The following is a 26,716-nucleotide window of genomic DNA, read 5'->3' on the forward strand; positions in this document are numbered from 1 at the left end:
ATTTAATTCCTGGGCGGGCGGCACGGTGGTGTAGTGGTTAGCGCTGTCGCCTCACAGCAAGAAGGTCCTGGGTTCGAGCCCCGTGGCTGGCGAGGGCCTTTCTGTGCGGAGTTTGCATGTTCTCCCCATGTCTGCGTGGGTTTCCTCCGGGTGCTCCGGTTTCCCCCACAGTCCAAAGACATGCAGGTTAGGTTGACTGGTGACTCTAAATTGACCGTAGGTGTGAATGGTTGTCTGTGTCTATGTGTCAGCCCTGTGATGACCTGGCGACTTGTCCAGGGTGTACCCCGCCTTTCACCCGTAGTCGGCTGGGATGGGCTCCAGCTTGCCTGCGACCCTGTAGAAGGATAAAGCGGCTAGAGATAATGAGATGAGATGAGATAATTCCTGGGTACCCGTCTGTGACAGGGAGTAATGTTGCATTACATTAATACACTTTACAATAGATTATTAGATTGTAATAGAATAGATGAACCAAAATAATTGGGGGTCTTTTTTAATGGGCCCTTACTTGTGACAAGTATGTATAGGTGGGCCTTAAAGTAGGAAAGGTTGAGAACCCCTGGTTTAAGGCGTTAACAGTGTTACCATATTAATCAGTATCAACAAGCATGTAAACAAAAGTGTGTATTGATCCCTTCCTCACTCAGCCAAGGGATATGAAAGCTTAAATTCTCACCAAGGCATCTAACAGCAAAAAACAGATGTGAAAACAAAACCTTGTGCATAGTTTTAAATTGTGGAAAACTGCCCCCTCACCTTTTCCTGTGTGTGTGAGAGAGAGAAGGCTGGGTGGAGGGTTGTCAGTGGGAGTGACTGCTGTCCTACTCACATCTCTACAGCATCCAGTGAGTGAGAGGTACAAGTTACTCTGTCAGATTGTCTTTTTTCACAGTTGCAGCTCCAGGAGGAAGAGTTGCACTGCTGTAGGCTGTAATCTGCGGTCCTGTGCTGGAGGGAGGATGGATAGCGCGGGGAGGAAAGTGGTCGTCTGTGATAATGGCACTGGGGTGAGGCTCCTTTATTTTATATACTGTATACACACACACAGGCTATACCACCTGTTGTGGGGAAAGACGTTAATTAAAACACACTTGTATAAAATTGTGCTTTCCTTTACAACACTTAAGTAAATATCCATATGCATGTATTCAAGGTAGTTTGATGCAGTGTTTACGTGATACCAACGTGTACAACTCATTAATATTTCACCTTATGAAGTTGGTTGCATGTTTTTCTTTTTTGTTTTCTTTTTTTTAATTAAATAGTACACAGTCTTTTTGCACCAAGTGTATTACAGCATGTAAAGGGCGTTAAAATGTGCTGATGTGTTTGGACTTGTTCACTGAGGAACTTGTGGTTTGGATATCCGCATGGCCTTAAAAGGTGGTTCAGAAAAACAGAGCACTGTGATTGGTCAAAAAATCAGGAAGTTCTGTCACATGCGGAAGTCTCATTGATACAGCCTCCAGGTAACTATGGTAACCGGTGACGCGGGTGGAGCTATTTTTAAGATATTTGAGGCATTTTCACATCTTAGAAGTAAAATATTATGCACTTTATCCAGTATTTTTTTTTAAAGAACAAATACCAAATACTCACATGGATTAAAAAAGTCAACATTGCAGACAGTTAAATAGAGCATGCAATTCTTTCATCAGTCAGTGGAATTGTTCACAAAATCAGAATTAAAGTTACCACAAAAAATAGATTGTGCTGCCCAAGGTACAAATGGAAAAGTACCCTCAGTGATACAGCAGTAAAGATCCAAATTACCCTTCATGAGTTTGACATTGAACAGTTCCCCATGAACATGCACCAAAATATCCTTTAACCCTTTGATGACTGACCCCTTGAAAATGGTTCCTCCAGGAACGATGACGTTTCAGTTGTCAAGACAATGGAAAAACTAAAATACAAGAGCATTTTGTTTTGTGCACAAGAGCATTGTGATGTATCTTTCTGTTTTTGTATTTTAGTTTTTCCGTTGTCTTGACAACTGAAATGTCATCGTTCCTGGAGGAACCATTTTCAAGGGGTCAGTCACCAAAGTCAGCGTTATAATAATGTACCTCTAAGGGCTCTCTGGCAATCATCCTTATTTTCAGAAACAGCAAAACTATTACGAGTTAGGCATATGCTTATTTCCAGTCTACTCCAGTTCTTTGACATGGTATGCACCCTATCAGCTAACTCTATTAGTCGTTCAAGACCATTTTGTATAACTTGGAAAACAGCTGCTCTGCATTATTTTTGCACTTGAAGTTTTTGTCTGTTTGTTTCTTGCTGTATCTTTTTGAGCAGATGTCCAATCTGCAGGCTGAGGAATGTATTTCCCAATTCAGGCAAGTCAGGGCACTTCTGACTTGTGTCACAAATATAGACTGAAGGAAAGAAGCCAGCACTGAAAAAGTCATACTGAGAAGAAGAGAATGTTGTGTTAAGGCTTTAATAGAGAGATTTCTCTCAAAAAGAAGATGCAGGGTACTAAGACTAAGGGCCTCTGCATGCTCTTGCGACAAGGCTTTCGCAGATAGCTTTTCGCAGACAGTTGTAATTTATCGTTGAGCGGGGAGTAATAGGCGTGCGCGATGTTATTCACCACCACAACGCAAGGGGGCGCGAAGTCACGAAATTGCTAGGAGTAGTTGGTGGGTGTGGTTAGTGGAGTGTTTATCCTCCGGTTACTTATAATGACTAGAACTGGAGTCGTATAGATGTACGTACTTCCTCACTTCCTCGATCAACCGCTCTTCGTGCTGCTCCGTCTTTGCTCATGTTTTTAAAAATGGCGGTCGTGAAAACAAACCAAACCGGGAAAGTAGGGAAGCGGAAGTGCGTGTACAGCGGATGTAGAGTGGACCAATCAGAGCCCTCTTGTCTGCGACGCTGTCTGCGAGGCTTCTGCGGTGGTCACAATTTTTGGGAGGTGCGCGCAGAGCGTCTGCGAAGGTGGGGGAGCTACGCAGACACCATCTGCGAGGACTGGGTTGTCAGCATAAATTGGCCTTTAAGGCCAATTTATGCTGACAACCCAGTCCTCGCAGACGGCATTGCAGATAGCGTCTGCGTAGACCCCCCCACCTTCGCAGACGCTCTGCGCGCACCTCCCAAAAATTGTGACCACCGCAGAAGCCTCGCAGACAGCGTCGCAGACAAGAGGGCTCTGATTGGTCCACTCTACATCCGCTGTACACGCACTTCCACTTCCCTATTTTCCTGGTTTGGTTTGTTTTCACGATCACCATTTTTAAAAACACGAGCGAAGATGGAGCAGCACGAAGAGCGGTTGATTGAGGAAGTGAGGAAGTACGTACATCTATACGACTCCAGTTCTAGTCATTATAAGTAACCGGAGGATAAACACTCCACTAACCACACCCACCAACTACTCCTAGCGATTTCGCGACTTCGCGCCCCCTTGCGTTGTGGCGGTGAATAACATCGCGCATGCCTATTACTCCCCGCTCAACGATAAATTACAACTGTCTGCGAAAAGCTATCTGCGAAAGCCTTGTCGCAAGAGCATGCAGAGGCCCTTATTCATGACCCTGCAGTGCATAGGGATGAGAACATTCGAAGTTTTTTCACCGTTAGACATATGTGATTTTAGGTTGCATATATTTGTCATTTGGTGAGAGGGAACTGCAGGATACATTGCTTAAACTGTACTTTCTTTATGAATACTGTACTTGGACTCCTTTCAAACTGAACAAACACTACTTCTGCTTGAAAAGATTTCAGTTCCCTTACCACAATGGCATGAAATATGGATTTTATTTTACAATGCTGTAATGAATGTTTCCTCTCATTGTTTTAATGATTTTGTAGTTTGTCAAGTGTGGTTTTGCTGGGTCGAATTTCCCAGAGCACATCTTCCCAGCACTTGTAGGACGTCCTGTCATACGCTCAGACACTAAAGTGGGGAATATTGTGATCAAGGTAAGTCTGACAGTCTGGCAAAATCCAATAACAATGCTTTATTATAAAGTCTTACCTCAGGAGAGATTTCCTGTCTCAAACTGAATAACTACACAAATCACATCAGCATTATAGGTACCGTAGGTTGCATCCAACGTCACATCCGCCTCATTAGATACACAAGATGTGACGTGGTGGTCAGCTGAGCTCACTGTGCACAAAGTGTTACTATCACTGGGGCGCCTTGCTAAAATGCTCTACACTTGTGTTGTTTTGCACTGTTTGAATCAAACAAACCGTGAAATTAATAAAAGTTTCTTCTGGGTTCCCAGTAAAGTGATAAAGAGTGAAAGAGCAAAGGAAGTGATGTGATGAAAGGGAGTGAAGTCAAAGAATGCTCGAGTTTGCAGTGATCACTTTGTGAAAGATTTTTAAATTCCTCTGATTTTTTTCCCGTTTGGATTCGCAAATGACTCTTCTCACCATTTTTTGTTATTTCGTGATGTTTTGAAGTTCAGGAGATACTTCAGTCCTCAGATGTGTTTTTGCTTACTGTTTGATCGTGGTCGCCATATTGTAAACTAACGCGTATGTTTTCACTTTATTTATCAGGATGCCCTATCAATCTTTACAAGGGCGATGATGTAGATTGGGCTCCTACACTGAACTAGAGAGATAAGATAATCAAGATGATCCATGGAAACACAAAAGCAGAGCTCATGAGTTAAGAGCACGAAACTGCTTCTCTGACCATGCAGTTACAGTGAGCCGTGATAATTTCTCTGTCCTGTTTCACCAATCCCCAGGTCTTTAAAGAGGTTTCTGTGGATCTTTGTGAATGATTTAGCTGGAAGAGAAGAGCAGGGAAAATTGGGAATTGAGCGGCTGTGGTTTATTTACACTCAATACTAAGACTTGTAGTGTCCTAGCAAACATCACAAAGACACATACAAAAAGCCCCAAAAATTCCTCCTTACCCAGGCATAAACGATACAGGACTTATTTTGTAGTGTCCTGATCCCCAGGTCTTTAACCCAGCCACATATAAAAAGTTGTTCTCCTCTATGCTCTTTCAGATTTTCATCTGTTTGTAGAATGATGTCTGCAGTACCAGGTAGTTTGAGATGTTGGGAAACTCAACGGATGGATAATTTTCCAACTCATAGGAAAAAAAACTTTTTTTTTTGAGTGTGTAAGGCTGTATCCCATTGCAAAGAGCAACTTTCTGACGGTATCTTGACCGTGTATTGGCCTCTAATAATCGGAGATGGTTTCACTAGCTCTCTGTATAATGGCAGCCAAATTAGTTTGCCTGACCACCACTTCATTCACCGGAAGTAAACTCGCAAGCAAAAGTCATTTGACTGAATACAACCTATTAAAGTAAAACATCTGACATGTAGAAGCTTTAGGATTACACCTTAACCTCTTTGTAACTTGTGTGTCTTAGAAATGGAAACATTACCTTGAACCCATGTACTTTTAAAACCATGAAACTGTATAGATAACAGTGGTTCAGTCAAACAGGAGAGACAAATGTCTTACTTACTTTAAAAAAAAAGGAGTGGCAGCATTTATTTTGATTTAAAGTCAACCTTTATTAAATGTCATAAAATCGTTTTGGGGAGTTCATTGGCATGCACATTCTGGTCAAAGTACAAAATGTTATCTATATTCTAGCATTTTGGTAAAAAATGATTAATCACATAAACGTCATCACTGCGGGATACTTTATTCTGTAATGTTCTAGTGTTATTCTTTGAGTTCTTGGTGAAATATTTTTAAAAATGATGTACCAAGATCACAATAATGTGAATGATAACCACTCTTTAGAACAATGGTGAGCAGAAAAACATCTCAAAAGAAACAACCTTGAGGTGTGTAGGCTCATTGGGTTCCTCTCCTGTCAGCCAAGAACAGGAAGCTGAGGCTACACTGTGCACAGGCTCACTGAAACTGGACAGCTGAAGATAAACATTACCAGGTCTTTTTTTCATGTCCAGTTTTGGTGAGCCTGTGCCCTCTGTAACCTCAGATTCCTCTTTTTGACTGACAGGAGCAGAAACTGATGTGGTTTTCTGCTGTTGTACAGATCCACAACAAGGTTCCACCATTTGGATTGATTATTTGTGCATTTTGACATGCTTTTCTGCTTACCATGGTTGTAAAGAGTGGTTAAAGGAAAATCTCGCAAGTAAACAAATCGAGCTAAAAGTCGGTCTTTATGTCTGTCCTTTATAAAAAAGCTGCCTGTTGAATTTGTTCTTAACAATACAACCACTAAAGTGATCAAAATAGATGGGAATATTTTTTGTCAGGGAGGCCGTCATAACTGCATCGTGCGTGATGTCATTTTCCGCGAGCACAGCGGAGGTGTACAAGTGCATGCTATATTAGACTATAGTATAATATTATGGTCTAGCGTGACTTCTCAGTCAATTTGTTTGCATTTCTCCACAAAAATTATGGCAATGCAGTATTAGAAAATGAATCAAAACAAAATAGTGGCTAGTTTATTGCTTGTTTTATTGTAAAAATATATTTACCTGCTTATCTTCCATCCGTTTGATGCATGACACGGTATGCTGTTGTGCTGTCTGTTTTGTGGTGAAACAAAGTTGGGATCGTGTCTGGATTCAGTTGTTGTTTCTGCATCATGTCTTGCTTCTTTCAAGTGATTTTTTCATACAAGTCCTCCACAAAATAATCTTTTGTAAAATGCTCACTGCACAATTTGCTGCTTTTTCCAGGAATAAATTTTTCTCGCTTTACTTGATGAAGCCACTTGGCCAAACGTCTTGGTTCCTTCAAAGGATAGCCATGCATACATGTCAAGTTATACGGTTTCCCCGTATTTTGTACGGGAAAATTAAATTTTTTGGCTAATACGGCATATACATGTCAACCTTTAGTTACCCATGCCCTTACAAAATCTGTACTTTTCCCTTACAAACATCCATGAGCCCTTATACACGAGAAAAAAAATCCAATATCCAAAGCACCGATTGCTTTATTCCACATTATACACTCCTATTGTAATAGGCATATTTATCACACTGCATCGAGTTAAAGGGATCAAATAAGCATGTACTGAATAAAAATAAATTTTAGATCCCAGAGAAAACAACTGAATTAAAAAGGACTATACAGTGGTGCTTGAAAGTTTGCGAACCCTTTAGAATTTTCTATCTTTCTGCATAAATATGACCTAAAACATCATCAGATTTTCACACAAGTCCTGAAAGTAGATAAAGAGAACCCAGTTAAACAAGTGAGACAAAAATATTATACTTGGTCATTTATTTATTGAGGAAAATGATCCAATATTACATACCTGTGAGTGGCAAAAGTATGTGAACCTCTAGGATTAGCAGATAATTTGAAGGTGAAATTAGTGTCAGGTGTTTTCAATCAGTGGGATGACACAGGTGTGAACCCTGTTTTATTTAAAGAACAGGGATCTATCAAAGTCTGATTTTCACAACACATGCTTGTGGAAGTGTATCATGGCATGAACAAAGGAGATTTCTGAGGACCTCAAAAAGTGTTGTTGATGCTCATCAGGCTGGAAAAGGTTACAAAACCGTCTCTAAAAAGTTTGGACTCCACCAATCCACAGTCAGACAGATTGTGTACAAATGGAGGAAATTCAAGACCATTGTTACCCTCCCCAGGAGTGGTCGACCAACAAAGATCACTCCAAGAGCAAGGTGTGTAATAGTCGGCGAGGTCACAAAGGACCCCAGGGTAACTTCTAAGTAACTGAAGGCCTCTCTCACATTGGCTAATGTTAATGTTCATGAGTCCACCATCAGGAGAACACTGAACAACAATGGTGTGCATGGCAGGGTTGCAAAGAGAAAGCCACTGCTCTCCAAAAAGAACATTGCTGCTCATCTGAAGTTTGCTAAAAATCACATGGACAAGCCAGAAGGCTATTGGAAAAAATGTTTTGTGGATGGATGAGACCAAAATAGAACTTTTTGGTTTAAATGAGAAGTGTTATATTTGGAGAAAGGAAAACACTGCATTCCAGCATAAGAACCTTATCCAATCTGTGAAACATGGTGGTGGTAGTATCATGGTTTGGGCCTGTTTTGCTGCATCTGGGCCAGGACAGCTTACCATCATTGATGGAACAATGAATTCTGAATTATACCAGTGAATTCTAAAGGAAAATGTCAGGATATCTGTCCATGAAGAGCAGGTGGGTCATGCAGCAAGACAACGACCCTAGGCACACAAGTCGTTCTACCAAAGAATGGTTAAAGAAGAATAAAGTTAATGTTTTGGAATGGCCAAGTCAAAGTCCTGACCTTAATCTAATCAAAATGTTGTGGAAGGACCTGAAGCGAGCAGTTCATGTGAGGAAATCCACCAACATCCCAGAGTTGAAGCTGTTCTGTACGGAGGAATGGGCTAAAATTCCTCCAAGCCGGTGTGCAGGACTGATCAACAGTTACCGGAAAAGTTTAGTTGCAGTTATTGCTGCACAAGGGGGTCAGACCAGATGCTGAAAGCAAAGGTTCACATACTTTTGCCACTCACAGATATGTAATATTGGATCATTTTCCTCAATAAATAAGTGACTATGTATAATATTTTTGTCTCATTTGTTTAACTGGGTTCTCTTTATCTACTTTTAGGACTTGTGTGAAAATCTGATGATGTTTTAGGTCATATTTATGCAGAAATATAGAAAATTCTAAAGGGTTCACAAACTTTCAAGCACCACTGTATGTACAGTCAGGTAAACAATTATCTACTAAAGAGAATGACAACTATAAACTTAATCATTTAATATACATTGTATCAGTAATACCAGAATTATTGATGTAAATTTTGCAAATAAAATGTATTAAATTGTTCATAAAAATTACACAAAGTTCTGTTTGACAAGTGTTGACATCACCTACAATATTACATTTGACCAAAGAAAATTACTTGAAATATATAAGCAGTACTAAGTAGGCATGTTAATTAAAATAGTAGGTTACATGTAATAAATTATATATAATCATGTCAAACAGTAAATGAAGGTTAGTAAAAGTTCCATTTGAGAAAAAAGTGTTGACACCACAAGCAGTGTTAGATCAAACTAAAGATGACTGAACCACATCAAGTATATTATGTAAACAAGGATAAGTGAAAATATTAATAAATTATGAAGTTAAAGGTCTCATTGCATCGTTTTTTCATTAATTGTGCGGTGGTCTCTAGCATGAATGAATGCCCTGTGAGCCGGTTTTGGTGAAAAAAATTCTGTGGTTCTCCTGTTTCAGGCTGTTCTAGTTTGGTGGAGGAGTGGGTGGCGGGAGAATGACAGGATTTCAGCTCTTACTCATTAATATTCATGACATGTAAACGTGTTACCTCTGATTGGCTAACAGCAATCAGTAAACGTGTTACCTCTGATTGGCTAACAGCACTGTGATGCTACCTCCAGTGGGTCAGAACAAGCGGACGTGGGTGTCTTTTTGTAAAAACTGTTTTGATTGGCTATTATGGTCTCAACATCGATGTTTTGACCAATAACAATGTAGATAACACGAATTTTACATCACATTCAACGAGATTTAAATGAGACTAAAGATGGCGACTTACAAATAATGTGTAAACATCATTGGAGTTAATAAAGTTTGAACAGCATGAAGGAACATACCCCAATCCCCCGAAATTAATTAAAAAAAATTCTCAACGGATTTGGCATAATATAAAAAGGTCATTTTTTACTCAGAAAAAGCGGAAATCTGCCGAAAAGTGGAAAACTCTCATCCCTGCCTAGCTTGTGACCATGTCATGCATGCTAACGTGGAGAATATGCTATTTTGTAACAAAAACCTTCGAACAAAAAGTTCATGTTTTACTTACAGCTTGTGAGCTGGTGGTTGATCGTCTTGACGGTACAGTAAAAACAACCTTGAAGCAAAACCACTACTGAAGGCACCAAAGTTTGAAAAGTAACTGTGGTTGAAATGATCAGAACACAGCACTAACGTTGCATTATACTTCACTGGTGGTGTTCCAAAGATAAATTCCAACCATTTCTTCTTCACCTCTTCTATCTTGGGCAAGAAATGCAACGTTGATGTGTTACTGCCACAAATAACACAGGCACGAACTTGTTCAGCCATGTTTTCAACTTGCTGTTAGGTCCTTTTCGTTAGCTACTGACGAGATGGGCTCTCTGCTATCTTTCCTCGCGCTTAAATCTGAACTTTTTTCCCGTGGGCGGTCACAAGCCAAGGTGGGCGAGGCCATGAATACTAATTTTTGAAGGTGATGCAAGTTTGTAGGGCTTTTTCAGATTCGCTCGTTTTTCCGACTATTTTCTTTCATAAGCTAATACAGGGAATGGGAGTAGAATTACATTTTCACATGCAGCATGCATATGCAACTCGGAGTGAACTATGGTATTTCAAAAAGAGCCAGTATTAAACGTTTTTGGTGGAAGGGCACCTTTAAATTGAAAATCTTCCCAGTAATTTATAACAAGAATTTTTATCTTATTCCTTTTTGGAGTTGTGATGTATTGGCAATTTATGTTGGTCGCACCACACCAGTAGGGGATACTCTCCTATGTACAAATGTATTGAGTTGTTCCAGGAAGAATAAACCAATGTGAAAATACAGCAACCAAGTGCGCAGAAGTGTCTGTGAGAACTGACATATTGATGTTAGTATATGGTTACGTAAACAGTAAATATCTTGACGAGATATAATAATTTGGCAACGAGTAGTAAGGCAACCCACTGATGCTGTCGGATGACGAAGAGAGCGCAGCGATAGAGATCCCAGACGAAGTTCGACAGGAGGCAACGAATGCGAAAATGGCCGTGCTTCTTGGACATATAGATGCCTACGATGAATCGTTGGAGCAATGGTCGACATATGTCGAAAGGTTTGAACATTTCGTTGAGGCCAATGATGTTCCCCTCGCAAAACGAGTAGCGGTATTTTTGAGTGTTATGGGGGCTCCTACTTATGGCCTGCTGCGTAGCTTGCTGGCTCCGGATAAACCAGGGAGTAAAACGTACAAAGACCTGGTGGATGCACTGAACGCCCATTTTTCTCCAAAGCCTATAGCTCGTGTTTGCAGAAGCAAAAAGAGTGACCAAAAGTCTACAAAAACTACAGCCCCAAAAAATACCATTGGCCATACTGAGCCTAGCTACATTGCTAACAGGAGTGACAGCGCGTCTGACTGCGTCTGACTGACTGGGAGGTCACGCAAAGCTCGGATAGGTACGGAGCAGCTCGTCTCAATTGTGGAGAGGTTCCGTTTTCACAAATGCAATCAGGAAAGGGGGAGAGCGTAGCACAGTATGTGGCCGTTTTGAAGAAGTTATCGGAGCACTGTGATTTTGGCACGCATTTGCAAGATGCCCTGCGTGACACACTCGTGTGCGGACTGAACAATGAAAATATTCAAAGGAAACTATTAACTGAGGAAGCGCTCACATTTCAACGAGCCGTAGACACGGCATTGTCAATGGAAGCAGTAACAAGAGAATCACAGCACTTAAAAAGTTCCCTGAAAGTGCATGCTGTGTCGTTTTCATCACCACAGGGGGGTGACAAATGTTTTCATTGTGGCAAGGCAAATCACAATGAACGTGACTGTTACTTTAGAGAACAGCAGTGCCACAACTGCAACAAGAAAGGCCACATAGCTCGTGTTTGCAGAAGCAAAAAGAGTGACCAAAAGTCTACAAAACCAAAGCAGGACATTAAAATTAAACCAAAAAAATACCATGGTACAACTAAAGGAAAAATTCACAAAGTTGAGCCCAACTCTTCGGACAGCGAGAAGGAGTCTGCATCAGACTCAGACTCTGATATGACTCTGCATATGGTGTCAACACTAATTAGTGACACAGAGCCAGCTAAGGTGGTTAAAGGAACAGTCCACCGTACTTCCATAATGAAATATGCTCTTATCTGAATTGAGACGAGCTGCTCTGTACCTATCCGAGCTTTGCGTGACCTCCCAGTCAGTCAGACGCAGTCAGACGCGCTGTCACTCCTGTTAGCAATGTAGCTAGGCTCAGTATGGCCAATGGTATTTTTTGGGGCTGTAGTTAGATGTGACCATACTCTTCCATGTTTTTCCTGTTTACATAGGTTTATATGACCAGTGATATGAAACAAGTTCAGTTACACAAATTGAAACGTAGCGATTTTCTATGCTATGGAAAGTCCGCACTATAATGACAGGCGTACTAACACCTTCTGCGCGCTTCGGCAGCGCATTGATATCTGAGCTCCGTATCAATGCGCTGCTGAAGTGCGCAGAAGGTGTTAGTACGCCTGTCATTATAGTGTGGACTTTCCATAGCATAGAAAATCGCTATGTTTCAATTTGTGTAACTGAACTTGTTTCATATCACTGGTCATATAAACCTATGTAAACAGGAAAAACATGGAAGAGTATGGTCACATCTAACTACAGCCCCAAAAAATACCATTGGCCATACTGAGCCTAGCTACATTGCTAGCAGGAGTGACAGCGCATCTGACTGCGTCTGACTGACTGGGAGGTCGCGCAAAGCTCGGAGAGGTACGGAGCAGCTCGTATCAATTCAGATAAGAGCATATTTCATTATGGAAGTACGGTGGACTGTTCCTTTAAAAGAGTAAATGCAGCATTGTCTCTGATAATGATTAAGCTAAGGATTGAAGGTCAGGTGATTGATATGGAGCTGGACACTGGGGCAGCAGTATCCTTGATTTCAAGTGAGTTATATGAAGCCAAATTTGCACATATGCATTTACGCAAGATTGATATCATTCTGAAAACCTACACAGGAGAATTACTGCAACCAGAGGGAATGTTTAAAGTATGGGTGAAAGTTAAACAGAAAGCGAGATTGCCCTTATATGTTGTGAAAGGGAAGTCACCTCCACTCTTTGGCCGTGAATGGCTAAGAAACATCAAGTTAGACTGGCGTGAAATCAAGACAGTGAGAACTGGGCACAAGGCTAGTGAGACTCTTGAAAATGTCCTAAATCGTCATGCTAAAATGTTTAGTAAGGAATTGGGAATGCTGAAGGGGTTTGAAGCCTCGCTGACCCTGAAGCCAGGTCAGCAGCCAAAGTTCTGTAAAGCACGTGTAGTGCCGTATGCATTAAGACTGAAGGTGGAAGCTGAGTTAGAGTGCCTATTTCAGCAGGGAGTGATCTCTCCAGTTCAGTTCAGTGACTGGGCAACCCCCATAGTGCCTGTAATTAAGAAGAATGGTGGTGTGAGAATATGCGGAGACTTTAAAGTTACTGTAAATCCTGCTCTGTGTGTTGAACACTATCCGATACCTCGTATTGAGGATCTGTTTGCATCTTTGTCTGGTGGACACCGTTTCAGCAAACTGGACCTTTCGCAGGCCTACCTCCAGGTACCAGTTAGTACAGACTCAAGAAAATATCTCACAATCACCACCCACAAGGGCATGTTTTGCTACAACCGCTTACCGTTTGGAATTATGTTCGCTCCCTCCATTTTTCAGAGAATAATGGATCAAGTGCTACAAGGACTTCCTAATGTCCACTGTTTTCTTGATGACATCCTCGTCACGGGCCAGGATGATGTACACCACCTAAGAAATCTAGAAGCAGTACTGAGTCGTCTTGAAAAATTCGGTCTCTGAGTCCAGAAGGAAAAGTGTGAGTTTTTCAGGAGCTCACTTGAGTACTTAGGTCACATAATTGATTCAGCAGGACTCCACAAGTCCCCTGACAAGATTCAAGCTATACTTATACTTTATTGTTGTTACAGACTCAAAGGTCCAAATAATACATATAAAAATACACACTTACAAAAAAAAAAAAAAAAAACATTTAAGATAGGCCAACATAAAGTTGGCTTTTCCAATGTTTCCACATGTCAGAAATATATAAAATATATAGTGGACGCTCCTGTGCCTATCGACACAAGTCAATTACGCTCTTTCCTAGGACTCATTAACTACTATGCACACTTTGTTCTGAACTTGTCAATGCTTCTCCACCCATTAAATGCTTTGCTACACAAGAGTGCTAAGTGAGAATGGTCCAGGAAATGTGATGAGGCTTTTTGCAAAGCAAAAGAGCAGTTATCCAGTAAAAGTGTTCTGACACATTATAATCCGAGGCTTCTAGTTATACTTGCCTGCGATGCCTCACCCTACGGCGTTGGAGCAGTCATCTCCCACCAACTGCCCAATGGTGAAGAGTGACCCATAGCCTTTGCTTCTTGGATGCTTAGTAAGGCAGGGCAAAATTATGCTCAGATTGAGCGAGAAGTGCTAGGAATCATATTTGGAGTCAGATGTTTCCATTCATATCTGTATGGTCATAATTTTACCTTGCTTATCGATCACCGCCCTTTAACAACCATATTAAGTCCCAGTAAAGCAATCCCTTCTATGGCTGCAGCAAGACTACAGCGATGGGCACTCTTACTGGCAGCACATGACTACACCATCAGGTACAGACGTGCATCTGACCATTGTAACGCAGACGGTCTCTCACGTCTGCCTCTACCAGTGCAGCATGAAAAGAAACAAGGGACAGTTGGCACTTTTCTGATTAATCACATTGAAAGTTTCCCGATCCATTGTAAGGATGTGAAAAGAGAAACTAGATCGGACACCACCCTCTCACAGGTTATGGAGATGGTGTCAACCGGTCACTTTCCATCAGCCAAGGACTCCGATGGTAGCCTGGCACCGTATCTCACACGAAAAGACGAACTCTCAGTACTGCAGGGTTGTTTAATGTGGGGAAATCGAGTAATTGTTCCACCCAGGTTATGCCAGCATGTCCTAAAGGAACTCCATGTAGGGCACCCTGGCATGGTCAAGATGAAAGCTGTGGCGAGAAGCTATATGTGGTGGCCAGGCCTAGATGCGCAGGTCGACGAGAGATGCAAGACTTGCATCTCTTGTCAAAGATGTCAAAAGAACCCTGACCTCACACCGCTGCACCCATGGCCCTGGCCCACAGCTCTGTGGCAGCGAATTCACATTGATTCCGCCGGACCTTTTGAGGGCCGCATGTTTTTTGTAATCATTGATGCCCACTCCAAGTGGCCTGAAGTCATCTTGATGGACTCGACATCTCATCTCATCATCTCTAGCCGCTTTATCCTTCTACAGGGCCGCAGGCAAGCTGGAGCCTATCCCAGTTCACTACAGGCGAAAGGCGGGGTACATCCTGGACAAGTCGCCAGGTCATCACAGGGCTGACACATAGACACAGACAACCATTCACACTCACACCTACGGTCAATTTAGAGTCACCAGTTAACCTAACCTGCATGTCTTTGGACTGTGGGGGAAACCGGAGCACCCGGAGGAAACCCACGCGGACACAGGGAGAACATGCAAACTCCACACAGAAAGGCCCTCGCCGGCCCCGGGGCTCAAACCCGGACCTTCTTGCTGTGAGGCGACAGCGCTAACCACTACACCACCATGCCGCCCCTGGACTCAACATCATCTGCAAAAACTATTGAAGTCCTCAGAGGTCTTTTCAGTCATTATGGAATACCAGAGGTCCTCGTTAGTGACAACGGGCCTCAATTCACATTGGAGGAGTTTGCCAACTTTTTAACATCGAATGGCGTTAAGCACAAACGCTCAGCTCCTTTTCACCCCGCGGCGAACAGCTTGGCAGAGCGTTTTGTACAGACATTTAAACACTCCCTAAAGTCATCTAGAGGAACAGCTTCTACCCAATGATGACTTGATGCCTTCCTACTGCAATACAGAAACGCTCCCCATGACACTACTAAAGAGACACCCGCCATGCTATTCCTCCATCGCAAGCTTTGCACTTGTCTTGATCTATTGAAACCGAGTGTGGCAGCAGTGGTGGATCAAGCGCAGGAGGCCCAACAATACTACTGGGACACACATGCGAAAGCCAGAACATTCAGTGTGGGTGATCTGGTTCTGGTTTGGGACTACCGGAAGGGGGAGGAAAAGTGGATGACTGGAACAGTTACATCTCAAGCAGGACTGAGGTCGTATCAGGTCGAAGTTGGATCGAAACAGCAGTGGAAACGGCATGCAGACCAGATGATGGCTTGCCACTCCAGCATCGTACAGTCTACAGCTGACCCACAACCAACATCCACCACTGTCAGTCCGACAGTGACGACTGACACAGGTGATATGCAAGAGACACCCCTCCCTGTCCCTGTAACAAGCTCACTGCCTCCAGGTCAGTCAGACACCACACACACTGACACTGCAACCCCACGACAGACATTTGACAGATATCCAAGACGGATCTGTAAACCACCAGATAGACTGAACCTGTAAACAGCTTGTTAATAAATTGCTTGGACTGTTCAGTTAGAGAGTGCTGTCTCAAGAAAGGGCAAAATAATCCCTCGGCACACTCAAGGTGATGGGGCAGTCTACCCCCAACCTTAGTTAGGATATTGTTTAAAAGAGAAAATTCCCACTGTACTGTTTGTTACAGATTTTTGAATTTAATATACCGAATTATATGTTGTCATCTCTCAATACCTGTTTACCAGTATTCACAGTTTTGGAAATAGCAGATAGCCTGACTGAATAAGAGGGGAGGAGTTGTGATGTATTGGCAATTTATGTTGGTTGCACCACACCAGTAGGGGATGCTCTCCTATGTACAAATGTTTTGAGTTGTTCCGGGAAGAATAAACCAGTGTGAAAATACAGCAACCAAGTGTCTGTGAGAACTGACATATTGATGTTAGTATATGGTGACTTAAACAGTAAATATCTTGACGAGATATAATAGGAGTGTTCTTTGTTGTACAAAGATGTTGCAGATTTGGCACTAGCTATAATATCACTGCTTGGGTAGCAGTTGTAGCTCCTCATCACAGTTCATTTTAATTTGCAGACATGCAGTTAATGTGTCTGCAGCCATATTTTTTCTGTACTCAGTATGGATTGTCCTAACCAATGAAAAAGCCCTCTCACTATCTGCATTGGTATGTGGGAGGCACAACAAAGCAGTAAAAAGTTGTTTCAGCAATGGAAACCTGGCAACATCCAGAGCAGTTTTTACATCGAAGACCTTTCCCCAATATACATCTATTATTTTCCTGATCAATAAAAGAAAATCAGAGCACAGCAAACATAGATGGTGTTAAATTGCTTCCCTCCCCTACTACACATTTTAGAGACAGGTTACCAATGGTCATTACCACCATTACTCTTCATTCAATACTTTTCCAGTTTACTGCAGACTGATGGTAGTAACGGGTGCTGGTCATCTGTGTCTACATGTGTCTATCAGCAATTAAAATGCTAATCTAGTATGGCTGCACCTGGGGAAATGGCCCAGCGGACTGATGTTACAAGTTTAACATGTTTTTTTAAGCTAAAGTCTGCTTAAAATTAGATGGCCTTTCGAGTTCATAAAATCGGTGAAATTTAGTTCCCTCTGAAATTTGGTCATTGTGATATCTGTTTATTTTTGCAATATCTCACAAAATATCAGGCCATTCTGTGGCTGGGAAGTTATTTAATTTGAGGGTATTCCCTAGCAAATAATGTGCATGAAATTGCTTGCTTCACACAGTCAACAAACCGAGGAAGTCCGTTTGTGCATGCACACGCTTACCTTCATCTTCTTCTTTTGGGTTTTATGGCAGCTGGCATCCAGTGTTGCATTACTGCCATCTACAGGTTTACCTTGACCGTCTACTGACAGTTCCATCATTCTGTCGCTAAACGAATAGCTGATCACACCGAGGTGCTCGCTGACTGCCGATATTTATTAGTTTGGTCCTACGTTTCCTTTCCTTCACAACATAATGTCTTTTCTTCTTGCTTTCTGTTACTGTAGTTGGTCTTTCCAGTTTCATTCACATCCTCCATTTTTCTCTCCTGTTTCAAATTTGTATCCCACAATGCCTTGTGTGAACAGGGAAAGCCCACCATGTGATGCATAATGTAGTATCTTGTATTGCATCATGGTGAAGCAGGAAAAATAATGGAGAATTTAGGGCCACGTGGCCCTAAATTTATTAATTGTTCTATTAAAAAAAAAACTAATAAAATTGGAAGTCTGTGATTTGAATTCAGTAGTTTTCTGTCCACTAAACAAAAATAATTGGGTGCCAGGGAAAATTCTTATGACCTTCACTTGAAAAATCTGAAAGGCAGTCTACCTTTAATTTTTTTTGTCTAAAACATCTAATGATGACAATTCACAACCCCATAATTTCAAAATTTCCTGGTTCATCCCTTTAATAGAATGTAAATGTCTTAATGAGAGTCAAAGTATAGGCAATTGTCTTGGAATTTATTAATTTTTATTAAAAAAAAGTTTTAGATGACTCTAAGCATCATTATAATCTGTGTATGAACTACATTATCCCACCTGTAGGACCTTATGGTGGGAGATGAGGCGAGTGAATGCCGCTCCATGCTGGAGATCTCCTATCCCATGGAGAATGGGATGGTACGTAACTGGGATGAAATGCTCCACCTGTGGGATCACACTTTTGGACCAGAACGTCTGAACATTGATCCATCTAACTGTAAAGTGCTATTGACTGAACCACCACTGAACCCTCTGAAGAACCGGCAGAAGATTGCAGAGGTCATGTTTGAGACATACAAGTTCCACAGCATCTACATTGCCATCCAGGCTGTGCTGACACTCTATGCACAGGGTGAGACAGGGTTAAAGGTCACACCTTATTCATGGTGATGGAGGAAAGGAAAGGATATCTTATCAAAAATTTTTTATCCGAGAACCTGGAGGTAAACTGTGACACAGCCAGCAGGAGGGAAATATACCTTAGAATATACAAAACACAATATCTAATTAAGCTGGTTAAACATAAATGTAAATCTAAAGCTTAATAATGTGCATGTACGAGGTTTACCTGCTAACCTGTGCTCATGTGTTTCAGGTCTCCTGACAGGTGTGGTGGTGGACTCAGGTGATGGTGTGACTCATATCTGTCCTGTGTACGAGGGTTTCTCCCTTCCTCACCTCACTCGCAGACTCGACATTGCAGGACGTGACATCACACGCTACCTCATCAAGGTGTGCTGCATTCTCTAACTGTCTGCTTTCTTTGAATATAGGTGCTAAAGAAGGCAACTAGACTTGCTTGAAATCCTTGAAGATGTTTCACCTCTCATCTGAAAGGCTTCTTTAGTTCTGTCTGACTAGTGGGGCATTCCAGGTATTTATCCTCTAGTGGACCAAAAGCAACCCTAAGGAGAGTCATTGAGGTCACATGGGTTGTTGACCCTCTCAGTCATCCTGTAGGTGTTAGGGTCCCTGGAGGCCAGGTGTGAACGGTGTTAGCAGCCTAGAGGGTCGTGAGGGTGATCTGTGGGTCGTTGGCTCTCTCTACCATCATGTGAGTCGTTGAAGTCAGCTGAGTCTTGGGCTACATCCACATGACAACGGCAACGAGATGTTATTTAAAAATATATTGCGTCCAAATGGGCAACGATCAGTAAAATATCAGGTCCATATGGCAATGCAACGCTTGCTGAAAACGATGCAATACACATGCCACACCTCTAGGGGCGCTGTAAGACGGTCCCTTCGGAGACACCAGAACAATAGAAGAAGTAAGGACGCATGCGCATAAACTATTATGCGCGAGACTTCATATTAGCCACAAAGTCAGGAAAATCTGTTCGTAAAATTACATTATAATGACCAAATACAATGAAAAGTATTTTTCCAGTCTCACCTGTGAAAGGTAATCCCATGTGATCTTGTTTGGACGGTAAACCTGTTGGTACAGTTAAATGCAGCTAATCTTTATTCTCTGCTTTGACCTATCCAATATGGCGGCGAGGATGACGTATGATTCTACGCGGAAGGCGGCGTCTTTAATGGTCCGGAATAAATTGAATGCTACACGTTGATGGATTAATTTGTTGTTTCTCACCTGTGAAAGGTAATCCCATGTGATCTCGTTTGGATGGTAAACCTGTTGGTACAGTTAAACGCAGCACACGAATCTTTATTCTCCGCTTTGACTTATCCAATATGGCGGCGAGGATGACGTATGATTCTACGCGGAAGGCGGCGTCTTTAATGGTCCGGAATAAATTGAATGCTACACGTTGATGGATTAATTTGCTCTTCTACGCCCTTTTTGAGGAATGTATTGTAGGACTTAAACCAATATCTGAAGAGGTGAGATGGCTCCTTTTTTTCCCTATTTTTGCTGGCGGGATTGACTCTGCCCTAAGGGCAGAGTCTCTCCCTCTCTCTCTCTCTCTCTCTCTCTCTCACTTTGCACCATTACACAATAAATATTCACAGTGAAAATATTTTGTAAGCGCGTTTCATGAACCAAGTTATAGGATTTGTTGACAACTCGCATCAAGTTCGTTACACTTCTACCCAGCGTGAAGCACTCACAGTCATGTGGTTGTGATGTCATTGTAAACAATAACCATCCGTTCTACTCATCCAGACGACTTCACAACGGCAACGTTGCCAGATCTTTCCACTCTGGAACCCATTCTCAAAAAGATTGCGTTTTGGGCACCCAAAACGCCGGTGCCGTGTGGACGCCAGGCCTAAATGATAAGCAATTGTATCGGAGTCACCTGAATCCGTTGCCGTGTGGACAGGGCCTTGGTGTGGATGTGTACTCAGTTTTCTGGGAAGTGTGCCAAGGACTGCATTGTAGGTGGCTGATAAGTAGTGTCTCAGACCATTACCATTCACACCCAGCTTCCAGTGACCCTAACAACCTACAGGATGACTTAGAGGGTCAACGACTCATGTGACCACAACAACTCTCTTTAGCTTTGCTTTTGGTCCACTAGAAGATAAATACCTGGAACTCCCCACTAGACAGACAGAACTGAAGAAGCCTTTCAGATGAGAGGTGAAATGTCTTCAAGGATTTCAAGCAAGTCCAGTTGCCTTCTTTAGTATCTACATTTTATGATGACCTGGATGACTGAGAACCTTCACAGGCATATTTCTTTGACCTTGAAAACTCCATGCACCCAAAAGACAGTGACATCAGAACATGACAGTATGAGCTCTCAGAAGCCATGCATGATCAGTTCAAGATATAAGAATGGCAAGCCATAGTATTTTGGCTGAATTAATCCAGAATACCTTAGTGGATGGTGAATATGGGTGTTGAGTGTTGATCTTTTTCCTTCCACATGGCCAGTTGTTGCTTCTGAGGGGCTACGCCTTTAACCAAACGGCAGACTTTGAGACGGTTCGGATGATGAAGGAGAAACTGTGCTTTGTGGGTTACAACATAGAACAGGAGCAGAAGCTATCCAATGAGACGACGTTTATGGTGGAGTCGTATATGGTAAAGCATAGACACACAAATGTTATGTCCTGAAATTTGTAGAGTTGCACTAAATTATACCTGGTATGTAATGCTGTAGATATGTACATGTGAAATTAAAAGTGCAAAGTCTGATATCAATCGCTTTGGCTTAGTTGCCAGATGGGCGCAACATAAAGGTTGGTGGAGAAAGATTTGGGGCTCCAGAGGCACTTTTCCAACCACACCTCATCAACATAGAGGGAGTCGGGGTGGCCGAGCTTCTCTTCAACACTATCCAGGCTGCTGACATCGACCTCAGGTCAGATATACAGCTGGCATCTACAGTAGCATTAAGCTCATCTTGTGTTCATATCTAGTCTCAGGTGCTCTGAGAATACAAACTCCTAATTCACACATTTTTTTTCAAAAGGTCATAAGACACTTAGCAAAAAGACCCCCCAACTTCCCTGTTTTTACTACAGGAACAAACAATATGAGTGTCGTGGGTCAAAGAAAAACAGGATTGACACTTTCATACAGTGGATAAATGGAAAGCAAACTTGAAATTAACATTCTTTTGAAATTTAAGAACTGTTTTACAGCAGGGTGGCATGGTGGTGTAGTGGTTAGCACTGTCGTCTCACAGCAAGAAGGACCTGGGTTCGAGCCCAGTGGCTGGCGAAGGCCTTTCTGTGTGGAGTTTGCATGTTCTTCCTGTGTCTATGTGGGTTTCCTCCGGGTGATCCGGTTTCCCCCACAGTTCAAAGACATGCAGGTTAGGCTAATTGGTGGCTCTAAATTGACCGTAGGTGTGAATGGTTGTTTGTCTCTGTGTCAGCCCTGCGATAACTTGGCGACTTGTCCAGGGTGTACCCCGCCTCTTGCCCATAGTCAACTGGGATAGGCTCCAGGTTGCCTGCGACCCTGTAGAACAGGATAAGTGGCTATAGACCCTTCCCACTGACGTCACCGGAAACCGGAAGTAAACAAACCCTGCGCCATATTGGAAGACCAACAAACTCGTGATTAGGGGGAAATAACGGCAGCACGCGGAATTTAAACCCACGAGGCATTTGATTCATCATAAACCTACAATGGTAAACTTTTGTGCTGTGTTAGGGTGTTCCAACAAAGCTGATGGGAAAGGTGAAAAGAAGTCTTTCTACAGAATACCAGCTGTGATTGAGACACAAGCAAACCAAGGAGCTTTCTGCCAGGAGACAGAGAATAAGTGCATTACTGAGTGTCTGTGAGCAAAGGAGAGCCTGAACGTTGCAACCTCCCTATTGGCTGTTTATTGGCTGTTTGTAAAAATGTATCAATTGTTGCCCTTCATCGCGGACTCGAGAGACGAGACCTGACGAGTTAGTTCGTTGGTAGCAGAACAAAATGTCTGGACACAAATCGGGTTTTCAGAAAAGGAAAGAAAATAAATGCAGGGTCGAAAATACAAAAAAGGAGGCAGAAAAAGCAAAACGAGTTAAGGTAGGACAAATGGTTACTTTTCTGAGGCAGCCTGCCGTGGCTGCCTGCAGGCTTATTTATTATAGCCCATTTAGTTAAAATAGTTGATATAAAATGTTTATAGTTATAGTTATGTGATGGTTGTCCTCAGTGTTCGAACTATGCTGATATTTTCGGGGGGTCCCTTTTTTCCCTGGGGGGGGGTGCTTGCGCTTGTCTTGGAGCGCGGATCTCCAAACACGAGAAGCCTATCTTACGCACATATCACACGGACTCCACACCTCCACACACGCAATGCGTCTGAAGTCATAACTCATCAGGGGAAATCGTGTCCGCATTGGCATGTTCAAAAAACAACCTCGTGTCAACAATGATACCACACGCAAGAACAAAAAAAAAAACAGTCAGGCTACTCAACAACCAACCTGGCAGCAGCAGTCATTGTCATATCGGTTTATTTTATCTTTGATGTAAACACAACACTTCGGATATGCAAATGCTTCCCGTTACACACGATTGCTATGTCAATAAACATCATTTTGCCAATATTTTAGAGACCCCCCAACATTTCCCAAATCATGTTTTCAAGGGATCTCATGTCTGTTTCAGGGGATCTCGGATCCCCCGAGTACCCCCGTAGTTCAAACACTGGTTGTCCTGATTTAGACTGGTGTGTTTTTTTTTTTTTTTGGGGGGGGGGGTTGCGCGATGTTGCACCCGGGTCCAGATTAGGGCAGAACCGGCCCTGGCTACATTTCAGGTGTAGTTTGTTTTATGTATGTATGTACTTGCATAGATGTGTACTTGGTCTTCCAATATGGCGACTACCGAAATCTTGCGGCGCGGTGACGTCATGCGGGAACCCTCTATAGATGATGGATGGATGGATGGATGTTTTACAGAAAATGTAACTGTGACAGCAAAATGTAAAGATTTCAACACAAAATAACCGACTGCTTGTTGATAGTTCTAACAGTGCGATTCTTATTTAAGTAATATATCTAAAATTATTCTATCCACATTCACTGGATATGAGCAATCTCGCACTCTGATTGGCTATTCTACTATTAGGCTATCAGCTTATATACCATGAGTAGAAAAAAACAAAATGGTGGAGCGTGATGCTGAACCAACCGAGGATGAAATAAAAATTCTACTCAAAAACAACCCCCCCAAAATACAAAAAAAGCGCAACAAAATATGGAATGAAAGTATTTGATGGTAAGAACGTATCTTTTTTTCATTTGATTATTGCATTTTTCACAAATTGCTACCGTCATTTCTCTGGTTTGTTGACATTCTAATTGGAAATTATTTTGTCGGACGTTTTGTATAGTTTTTATTTATCGAATTGGCAAAAAATAAAAATGCTCTGTTTCTCAAAATCCAGTGAATGTGGATAAAATAAAAAAGTTATTCCACTCAATCTCATCGTACATGGCTTATAGCTATCAGCTCCTGTATGACTCGATTTCGTGGAATAACTGCTAAATATGAATTACATTCATCTGTTGTTGTACTGAATGACATTTCAATGCTGTAAATTTCTGATAATCCCATATTTTTATATATATATATATATATATATATATATATATATATATATATATAATTTCTTATTATGATAAACCCAATGTATAATAGCAATTACAAGACATGCAGTTAATTCACATGACATTTACTGCTGTTTTGGGAACCCTTTCTTTTTTGACCCTTTTTTTTTTTTGAAAATACTGTATTCATGTTTAATACTGTTCCTCTGCAGGGCAGATTTGTACAAACATATCGTGCTGTCTGGAGGGACTACCATGTATCCTGGGCTACCCTCTCGCCTGGAAAGAGAGATTAAGCAGCTGTACCTAGAAAGAGTGCTGAAAGGAGACACAGAAAAGCTTGCAGTACGCCAACACAGTTTTATAATTAAAGCTCCTGAACATACAGGATAGCTAATCTTCAATTAATTTTATCACTTACTTGGAGATGCAAACAGTTTATAAGTTAGAGTTTGGGCTATATCATGCCAACCGCTGTAGTGCTACATCTACGTAATCAAAAATATATATTCACTTACATAGTAAAAGTGTAAAATGATCTATAATAACTGTTAGATCACATAGAGTTAACTGGATGTCAAGGCTATGAAAGTAACAGCAACTGATAAACACTTCAGAAGAACATGGCTAATCCTAGGAAGCTATTTAAGGCACACATCATTACTAGATCAAAAAAGTTGCTTATGCAAGAATGTTCCACCCACCTTCAGGCTACATAATCAAACCCCAGAACACTCGCTGTCTTACTCACGCATCACTTTCTCTACTTCTCTTTCTGCAGAAGTTTAAGATCCGTATCGAGGACCCCCCTCGCCGCAAGCACATGGTGTTTATGGGTGGAGCTGTGCTGGCCAACATCATGAAAGATAAAGAGTCGTTCTGGTTGTCCAGAGCTGAGTATGAGGAGAAAGGCCTGAAAGTGCTCGACAAGCTTGGTGGAGGAACCAAATGAACCAGCACTTGCATAGAAATATAAATCCATTCATGCACAAGCACTGTACTGACACAAATGCACCAATTCATTCACATAGATAATAGAAAGCTGAGGAAATACGAATATCGTGAAATGTGCAATTCTTCCTGATTATGAAATCACCAAACTCCAAACAACCATGATTCCACACTTCCACACCTCACTATTATTGTAATATTAGCCTAAAATATTGCTTTAGAGCACAAGTTGTTAAAAAAGTTTTGTATTTGTAATAGAGTCGAAAGATGAGTCCAGTATAATTTTGTTCTAACTGATGGCTGAGTTGCTAGTTTTCTGCTTACTGTAATCATTTTCTGTTCTTTTACTACTTTACTGTAATTGTTTTAAAGTTATAAACTATAATCATGCTTATAATTTCAAAGATACCTTGAATATATTTTCCATTGCAGAAATTAGCTCAGCACTGAGCTTCTGGTTCTCCTCCTGATTTAACAGGCATTTTCAACAGAGTGGGTGGGGTTGGTTGGTGAGAAGGGAAATACTTTAAAAATTATCAGCTCCTTTATGATGCAACTGCCTCAGGTGTTGCTGTAAATGTTGCAGCACTAGACCCAGTTTTCATTCCAAAGACACTGATATGCTGATGTAGAGTTTTTTTCCACCTTCTTTTAGGATTTTTTCCACATGCCTGGTGAAGCCCTACTGGGTGGCTTCTGGCAGTGCCATTTCCCTTTTTGCAGGGAGTACACATCAAAGGACAAACTGTCCACTAGACAAACACTTCTGAGCATGAGCACTTGTACTTATCACTACTATTCATGTCCATGGCTGAGAGGCAACAATGAAATGGTCTGAGGTGAAGCATTCCCAGTTTTACTACTAAGGCCCTGTTTACATTATTTCGAATCAGCGGATCATCAGATTAACGTTTTTAAAACAATTCGCATACACACACAAAATTTCTGTGCCCGCAACAAAACCGTTCCCCATGCACACAGCAACGCCAATACACGGATACGCTAATCACATGACTAATTAGATGACACGTCACATGATCCCAGTGCATATCGGGCATGTGCAAGTCACTCACCACTTGCAAGCACATAGTGTGTGAGAGATTGAGTGAGCGAGTGAGAGAGATCAAGAGAGTGTGAGAGAGAGAGAAAGAGAGAGCAAGCGAGCGAGAGAGTGTGAGAGAGTGAGAGAGCATAAGAATCAAAATTTGAAGTTCTTTATGGAAATCAGGGACGCCGTGTCATTGGGACTAAAGAGGAGAAGGTTTTTCAGCAGTCGCGTCACATGACCAACGTGGCATGACCAACGCCAGCGAATCAGGAAGGTGGATGTCACAGTGACGTTGTCCAATAACGACGTCAGCTAGAGCTCAGCACTGCGTATCCTCGTTCCTCAATGTTTACACAGCACCGGATAAGATACGTACTGGGTTGAATACGTGGGCCCTGGCGGATTCAAACTCTTCCGCCTGTGGAGTCGTTTCCCGGCGTTTTAATGTGCACGGACAGTGCATCCGCAACAACAACGATACGGATACGGTCTAACGTAAACACCACCTAAGATTGC

At 41.9% G+C, this 26,716-nt stretch overlaps 1 protein-coding gene across 1 annotated transcript; it reads left to right on the top strand.

The window, feature by feature from the left end:
* Window positions 1–798: 798 nt before the first annotated feature.
* On the top strand, window positions 799–25,549 carry zgc:101810 (uncharacterized protein LOC493612 homolog). The gene is made up of 8 exons (XM_060940862.1): window positions 799–1,010; window positions 3,832–3,942; window positions 18,289–18,577; window positions 18,821–18,957; window positions 21,074–21,223; window positions 21,358–21,503; window positions 24,414–24,546; window positions 24,983–25,549. Exons 1-8 carry the CDS (start codon window positions 963–965, stop codon window positions 25,151–25,153), a joined length of 1,185 nt encoding a protein of 394 aa, XP_060796845.1. The 5' UTR covers window positions 799–962; the 3' UTR covers window positions 25,154–25,549.
* The last annotated feature ends 1,167 nt before the right edge of the window (window positions 25,550–26,716 follow it).

Source organism: Neoarius graeffei, chromosome 1, assembly GCF_027579695.1.
Source record: "Neoarius graeffei isolate fNeoGra1 chromosome 1, fNeoGra1.pri, whole genome shotgun sequence".
Lineage (NCBI taxonomy): Eukaryota > Metazoa > Chordata > Actinopteri > Siluriformes > Ariidae > Neoarius > Neoarius graeffei.

Excerpts from the sequence above, each read along its gene's own strand:
- zgc:101810 (XM_060940862.1), top strand. The coding sequence starts at position 963 with ATGGATAGCGCGGGGAGGAAAGTGGTCGTCTGTGATAATGGCACTGGG. Across the intron at positions 1,011-3,831 it reads TCTGTGATAATGGCACTGGG|TTTGTCAAGTGTGGTTTTGC; the intron begins GTGAGGCTCCTT and ends ATGATTTTGTAG. Across the intron at positions 18,958-21,073 it reads TCACACGCTACCTCATCAAG|TTGTTGCTTCTGAGGGGCTA; the intron begins GTGTGCTGCATT and ends CCACATGGCCAG.